This window comes from Protobothrops mucrosquamatus, unplaced genomic scaffold (genome assembly GCF_001527695.2).
Source record: "Protobothrops mucrosquamatus isolate PMUCROS unplaced genomic scaffold, P.Mucros_1.0 scaffold3503, whole genome shotgun sequence".
In the NCBI taxonomy this organism is placed as follows: Eukaryota; Metazoa; Chordata; class Lepidosauria; order Squamata; family Viperidae; genus Protobothrops; species Protobothrops mucrosquamatus.
In genome coordinates, this window is record NW_015389475.1 from 57234 (window position 1) to 64781 (window position 7548).

The window sequence follows — 7548 nt, forward strand, 5'->3', positions numbered from 1 at the left end:
CTCCTCCTCCTCCTCCTCCTCCTCCTCCTCGACCCCACTCCCTTCTAGCACTGATGATGTTTCCTAGTTGAGTAACAAAACATCTGCAAGAAAACAACCCGGCTCAGAGAGCACCCAGGATCTCACATTTCCACCCTGCTCCTCCCCATCTCTGCAAACCCCTCCCACTTTTAGCGAAGAATCAGGCAGAGACCAGAGTTTTCAACAGGGAAATTTTATTTGAGGGAGCCTCATTTCTGGAGAAAGGGCTTTGTCCAGCCTGAAGCAGCTGGCGGGAAGGTAGTCAGGAGCAGGGAGGCCAAAGAGGAACGAATGAAGCAACAGGGAGCCCTTCTCTGGCTGGGCTGGATGTGAGGATCCACGGCTGGTGAGGGGGGGAAGGGTTGCTTCCTGCTGGGTTCCTCCATCAGGTCTTGGGGCTCAGAGTGGGCCTGAGGAAAAAGCAGAGGAAAACTGAGGAGACACATCTCTGCTGGAATGGGGCTCCTTCCTCTTGGTCAGAATAAGGTCCCTGGGAGGGAATGCAGTGGGCCAGAGTCCCAAGAGGGAGGGGGGCATTCCAGAAGAGGAGGAGACAAGAGATAGACTGTGTGGGAGAAAGAGGGTGAAGACAGCCTCTCCTCAATAGTTCCCAGAATATATTGTGTATTCAGATAGCGGAGTCCTTAGCCTGGCAAGGTTTTGTCTACAAACAATACCCATCTTGGAAGAATCACTGTATGTCATTCCTGCTTTGGGGCCTGGACAGAGAGTGGCTGAGGAATTCTGGGAGTCCACACGTGGTGGCTGAGGGATTCTGGACTCTACACGTGATGTGATGGAATATTGTAAGGAGGTGGAATCATTAGAAGGACTGGGGCATCCCAGAAGAGTAGGAGACAATAGATAGTCTGTGTGAGAGAAAGAGGGTGAGGACAGCCTCTCCTCAATAGTTCCCAGAGAATACTGTGGATTCAGATAGTAGAGTCCTTAGTCTAGCAAGATTTTTATCTATGTGTGGGAAACAATAGTCAGCTTGGAAGAATCACCATGTGTCATTCTTGATTTGGGGCTGAGGAATTCTGGTAGTTCACACAGATTCTGAGTCTACACATGATGCGATGGAATATACTTAGGAGGTGAGATCATAAGAGGGAGGAATTCATTCCAGAGATGTAAAAGATAACAGATATGTTGTGTGAGAGAAAGAGGGTGAGGACAGCCTCTCCTCAATAGTCCCCAGAGAATATTATGGATTCAGATAGTAGAGTCCTTAGTCTGGCAAGGTTTTATCTATATGTGGGAAACAATTGTCAGCTTGGAAGAATCACCATGTGTCATTCTTGCTTTGGGGCCTGACAGAGAGAGGCTGAGGAATTCTGGGAATTCACATGGGATGTCTGAGGGATTCTGGAGTCTGCACATGATATGATGGAATATAGTTAGGAGGAGGGATCATAACAGGGAGGGGTGCATTGCAGAGGCGTAAGATATAACCGATACACTGTGTGAGGGAAAGAGGGTGAAGACAGCCTCTCCTCAATTGTTCCCAGAGTATATCTTTGGCATAGAGAGCAGGCTGCTTTAGCGTGGCAAGATTCTGTTTCTAGGTGTGGAACAAGAAAGAAACCTGCTCAGCTTTTGGAGCCTGAAAGAGCCACAGAAGGGAGTTTTGAGGAAAGGAATGGGGCTCTGTGGCCCCGTCAGTTCCTACGGGAACTCCTGAATATCAGGGCCACACCTGGGATTTCTTCACGCGTCTCTATATACTTTGCTCAGCAGGGGACAAGTGAGGGAGATCTCCCTAGGCCTCTGCAGCTCCGTGAGATCCTGGATTGGGAAACAGATTCCCGTTCTGGGTGTTAAGTGTCTTCCCTGCAGGGCCCCCTCCCTGCCTTGAGTAACCCCTCATGACCACTTAACTAGCATCCCAAACAGTCACTAAATTTGTCCCTTAATCTGAATTATTACCAAAATATTATCAAAATCCCCGAATCTGGGATATCTTGGGCAGCTGAAGGGTTTGCCCTGCAGGAGGAGCGAGGCCTGGTCGAGGAGGAAGAGCCAGTTAGGAAATGTGAAATGTAAATACATAAAGGAGGAACCTGCTGTGTGAGTTCCTGCTGTGACTCAAGGGATGGGTTTGCAGAGGAGACGAGCTCTTGGGGAAGGCTGTGGCTGCCCCTTCTTTTGTGGGCTTGAGGCGGGCTCTGGCAAAGCTCAGCCTCAGCGATTGCCAGGAAGGAAACCCCATGATGAGGGAGGAGGGGGCTTCACGGGCCACGAAGGGCTTGGAAACGAGATGGGAAAGAAGGAAAGTGGAAAGGAGAGAAGAGGAGAGGAGGGAAGAGGAGGGGAGAGAAAGAAAGAAAGAGAGGAAGAAAGAAAGAAAGAAAGGAAGGAAGGAAGGAAGGAAGGAAGGAAGGAAGGAAGGAAGGAAGGAAAGGAAAGGAAAGGAAGGAGGGAGGGAGGAAGGAAGAAAGGAAAGGAGGAAGGGAGGGTTGCAGGAAGGAAGGAAAGAAAGAAGGAAAGGAAGGAAGGAAGGAAAGGAAGGAAGGAAAGGAGGGAGGGAGGGAGGAAGAAAAAAAAAGAAAGAAAGAACGAAAGAAAGAGAGGAAGGAAGGAAGGAAAGTAGGAAGGAAAGAAGTAAGGAAGGGAAGTAAGGAAGGGAAGGAAGGAGGGAAGGAAAGGAAGGAAAGGAAGGAAAGGATGGAGGGAGGATTGCAGGCAGGCAGGAAGGAAGGAAGGAAGGAAGGAAAGAAAGGAAGGAAGGAAAGGAGGGAGAGAGGGAGAGAGAGGGAGGGAGGGAAAGAGGGAGGAAGGAAGAAAGGAAAGGAAAGGAAGGGAGGGAGGGAGGAAGAAAAAGAAAGAAAGAACGAAAGAAAGAAAGAGAGGAAGGAAGGAAGAAAGGAAGGGAGGAAGAAAGGAAGGGAGGGAGGAAGAAAGGGAGGAAGGGGGGAGGGAGGGAGGAAGGAAAGGAAAGGAAAGGAGGGAGGGAGGGAGGAAGGAAGGAAGGAAGAAAGGAAGGGAGGGAGGAAGGAAGGAAGAAAGGAAGGGAGGAAGAAAGGAAGAAAGGGAGGAAGGAAAGGAAAGGAAAGGAAAGGAAAGGAAAGGAGGGAGGGAGGGAGGGAGGAAGGAAGGAAGGAAAGAAAGGAAGGAAGGAAAGGAGGGAGGGAAGGAGGGAGAGAGGGAGGGAGGAAGGAAGGAAGGAAGAAAGGAAGGGAGGAAGGAAAGGAAAGGAAAGGAAAGGAAAGGAAAGGAGGGAGGCAGAGAGGAGGTCTAGCTGTCTCTAGCTCAGCTGCAGGACCTCCCCCTTACCTGGGGGGAAGCACTCCCTGGCCCATCCAGCTGGGCAGCATTTCTTGTCCCCTTCGCAGTCGGAGTCCCAGACACACTTCTGGTCACAGTGATAGTCAGGAGGGACTTTCACCAAGGGACACTCGCCCGGCTTGACTGGAAAAACAGGAGAGGCACACTGAGATGGGTCCAGAATGAAGGACCCTGCTTGCTGCTCTCCAGCCCCCTGCCCAGCTTGTCTGTTAAACGTTCATTGCTTGGTGTTGGATTTCCCCTTGTTGCGTCCCAGGATGCAAACAATTAAACACATTGTACAAGACAGCCCACAACAACGTTGCTTTCTCTGGTTCCCTAGAAGACCCACACAAAGCAACGCCAGAGGCCATCGCCTGGAGAGCTGAATGAGGTCACTGTCGTACGTAACCCCTGAGATGTTTTCTAGGTAATTTCGTGGAGTGTGTGTATACGTTTACTTCTCTTTGTCATGTTTTCATCTTACGCAAACTAAATAATTGTGTGATGTTTGTGATTCTATTGTTGTGTTTGTGTATAGGAGCCCTTGCTCCTTCATCCCAGAAAATGACCCCCAGTATGGACCTGACCCACTTCCTTCTCATTAGTGCACCTCATTTTCAGTCTTTGCCTTCAAACTGATGGGAGACCCCTGACCTTTTGTATGATTAGGAGGACCCTCAGCTGGGCATGGGTGTCTGCAAGGCCTGGTCAAAAAAGTAAAAGAAAAACAACAACAGGATGAGTTCACTCAAACTCTTGGCTACCATCTTGATTTTTCTCCCACTATGCCGTCAGGGAACAGCGCAGCAAGTATCCAAATGAAGTCAGAGATGCTGATACAAACTTGTAGTTTTATATAAATAAATGTATTTTACATCAATATTCACAGCAAACAAGACAGCCAGGCTAGCAGGAGCATCATGAGGTAAATCAACACAGGAACATCATTGTGAGGTAAATCAACATAGGATCATCATCATGAGGTAAATTACAGAGCACACAGAACACACAGGAGAAAAAGGCGGGAAACAAGGAAACTCCCCCTTTTACCCACAGCAACCAATCACAGCGCAGATTGCCTCACGCAGGAGCCAGCTCTCTCCAACGGATCAGCTGTAACTGTGTGTTCTCACTCATTCATTATACAACTCCACCGTTCCAGTTGCTAGATTTAAATATCTTTAACACATATCCCCCACAGACCCCCAGATGTTCTCTTTTCTGTAAATCTGCTTTGCTAGACCATGAAAAGTTGACGTGCACCATAAACTGGTGACCCCCATCTACACAACACCGCTTCTCCTCTCAGTTCTTATGGAGACGCGTCTAAAGACATTGTCTGAAGACCCCAGATTGGCTGCATGGTTGCAAAGAAAGGAGGAGGCATTTGACAAAGTTTCTTACCTCATGTCCTACGTCCTGGGTGAAAAGGAGGTACACTAGATATGGGCTTACAAATTCTGGGAACTATTTTGGACTCTTTCTTGATCACTTTCTTTTGCTATCATCTAGCTCAGGGATAGGCAACCTTGGCTCTTTTATGACTCGTGGACTTCAACTCCCAGAATTCCTGAGCCAGCCATGCTGAGGGGAAAGGGAGAGGTTTCCAAGCTGAGCCAGGCTGGCTCAGGAATTTTGGGAGTTGAAGTCCACGAGTCATGAAGGGGTCCATAGTTCCCCCATGCTGGCTCAGGAATTCTGGGAGTTGAAGTCCACCAGTCATAAAAGAGACAAGGTGGCCTACCCCTGAGTTACTAGGAAGATGAGGGGACTTCAACTCCCAGAATTCCTCTGCCAGCATGGCACCCTATATCAGGAATAGGCAATCTTGCCTCTTTTATGACTCGTGGACTTCAACTCCCAGAATTCCTGAGCCAGCATGGCTCAGCTTGGAAACCTCTCCCTTTCCCCTCAGCGTGGCTGGCTCAGGAATTCTGGGAGTTGAAGTCCACGAGTCATAAAAGAGCCAAGGTTGCCTACCCCTGAGCTAGCTATTGTGCTTTGTTTCTGCTTCATGCAGATAACCTGCTTGCTATTAAAAAAGATCCAAGGACATATGTCATTGTGAAGCAACCAAAAGCTTTATGATTTCCATCCAGGTGAGCATTAAGCGAAGGCATTTGATGCCCACCTCCTCTGAAATTAATGGGATTATGCCCACCCAGAGTGTATGCAATGAGTAGGCCATTACCTTCCGCAAAGGAAGAAGAAAAAGCAGGCTTCGGGTGGACTAGCTGCAATTCCATGTTAGCCAAACTAAAAGTATTCTTAGTGAGAGGTTCAAAGTCCTGGATTGAGCAGAGGTGTGGGAGACACCCTCAGGCTTACCTTTTGGGGGACAAAGTTGTTTTGTGGTCTTTGCTGTTGTCAGTTGAGTAGAAAGGACGAGGAGACCAGCTAGGAGTAGAAGAATCCAAGGTTTCATGATGCAGCTGAAATCCAACTTGCAGTGGCAGCAAGAATTCTTCCTCTCAACTGTGCATTTCTAATTTCACTTGGACGGGAGTAATTCTGCAGGGAGGGTCAGGTGTTGCAACATCTAATGACAGTTTGCTGGCATGCTGTGTGCAAGAAAGGGGTGTATACAGGAGAGGAGATTGTTGCCTGAGGCTGACTAGAACTTGCTGTTGGTCAATCTGGCTTTGGCCAATCTCTTGATCTTCCTTGTTCTGTGGCTTCCATGTCAGCTTTGCATGTCAACATGCTCCACCCCAAGGAGATGTAAGAGAGAGGAGCAAATTTACAGTTACCGCAATAGTGGTTGAAGCTCCTACACTACTGGATCATGATGGTTTGGTGCTGGCCTTCAGCACCAGTTGAGTTGTGCTTCAAACGAAGTGGGGATGGGGTGGGGAATCCAGAGCAGGTAGAAGCCCCCCAACTCTGGAGAGCTACATTCTTTCTGGGCCAAAGAACATGCTCAGTTATCTTGACCTGAAGGGACCAGTTGTGTCTTCCTATCCCTTTCTTACTGAGGCCACAGAGGAGACTAATGTCTTGCAAATGAAAGTAGCTGCTTGGAACCATGGATGGAAACCTGCTTGTGGAGTCTTGCAAGCAGACATGAGGCTGTACACCATAAGAGCAGTGTTTTATGTTGGTTTGATTCAGCTGCTCTGGTGGTCTCAGGGATAAGAGTCTTTTAAGACAGACAAGGAGACTGTAGGAGAAGACCAGGCAGAACTGGAAGGTGGAGTTAAATGCACAATCAGTTTAGAATCATTGCATTCCCATAAATGATCCAAGTCCAGCACCCCTTGAATTTTACTGACCCTCATCTAGCACCAATTCAGTACTGATCCTTAGTTGACTAGATTCTTGTGTACAGGCTATAATAATAGAATCCCTGTGCTTAAATTCAACATATTTAAGTGACATGATAGCAGTGTTCCAGTATCTCAGAGGCTGCCACAAAGAAGAGAGGGTCAAACTATTCTCCAAAGCACCAGAAGGCAGGACAAGAAGCAATGGACGGAAACTAACCAAGGAGAGAAGCCACCTAGAACGAAGGAGAAAATTCCTGACAAAGCAATTAACCATTGGAAGGGCTTCCCTCCAGAAGTTGTGGATGCTCCAACACTGGAAATTTTCAAGAAGAAATTGAACAACCATTTGTCTAAAATGTATAGAGTCTCCTCTTGAGCAGAGTGTTGGACTGGAAGACCTCCAAGCTTCTAACTCTGTTGTTCTGTTATTCTGAAGTATCCTGCTTCTTTGGACTTGATAGAGACCCTGCAATTCACCACATGAAGCCATTATTTGCAAGAAAGAAGACCCAGAAAGATATAAATCCTTCCACTCTCCACCATTCAGTCAGAACTGAAGAGGCTTCTTGGATGAGAAGCAAAATGTCTTCAAGAATATGCTTAAGTCCAGTTGCATTTTGGAAAAAAAAGTAGCTTTGGAACCCAGAAATATTGATGTTTCAGTGATTAAAATCTCAAAGTTTCTTTGCGGTTATCACAGGGGAACAGATCCAAAAGAAGCAAGTGAAAGGTTCATTTCACCTGGTTGCAGGTGTGTGGAGCATGAGTAATTTCCCTACTGATAGGGAAATTCTATTCTATTCTATTCTATTCTATTCTATTCTATTCTATTCTACTCTACTCTACTCTACTCTACTCTACTCTACTCTACTCTACTCTACTCTACTCTACTTTACTCTACTCTACTCTACTCTACTCTACTCTACTCTACTCTACTCTACTCTATTCTGTTATTATTCTATTCTATTCTGCTCTGCTCTGCTCTATTCTA

General features: G+C 47.3%; 1 protein-coding gene across 1 annotated transcript; it reads right to left on the reverse strand.

The window, feature by feature from the left end:
* Positions 1–213: 213 nt before the first annotated feature.
* On the reverse strand, positions 214–5797 carry LOC107297754 (waprin-Phi3). The gene is made up of 3 exons (XM_015827114.1): positions 5620–5797; positions 3298–3432; positions 214–431 (listed from the first exon to the last, which is right to left on the reverse strand). The coding sequence occupies exons 1-3, from the start codon at positions 5714–5716 to the stop codon at positions 421–423; spliced, it is 243 nt and encodes an 80-aa protein (XP_015682600.1). The 5' UTR covers positions 5717–5797; the 3' UTR covers positions 214–420.
* Between the last annotated feature and the right edge of the window lie 1751 nt (positions 5798–7548).

Excerpts from the sequence above, each read along its gene's own strand:
- LOC107297754 (XM_015827114.1), bottom strand. The coding sequence starts at position 5,716 with ATGAAACCTTGGATTCTTCTACTCCTAGCTGGTCTCCTCGTCCTTTCT. Across the intron at positions 3,433-5,619 it reads ACAACTTTGTCCCCCAAAAG|TCAAGCCGGGCGAGTGTCCC; the intron begins GTAAGCCTGAGG and ends CTGTTTTTCCAG.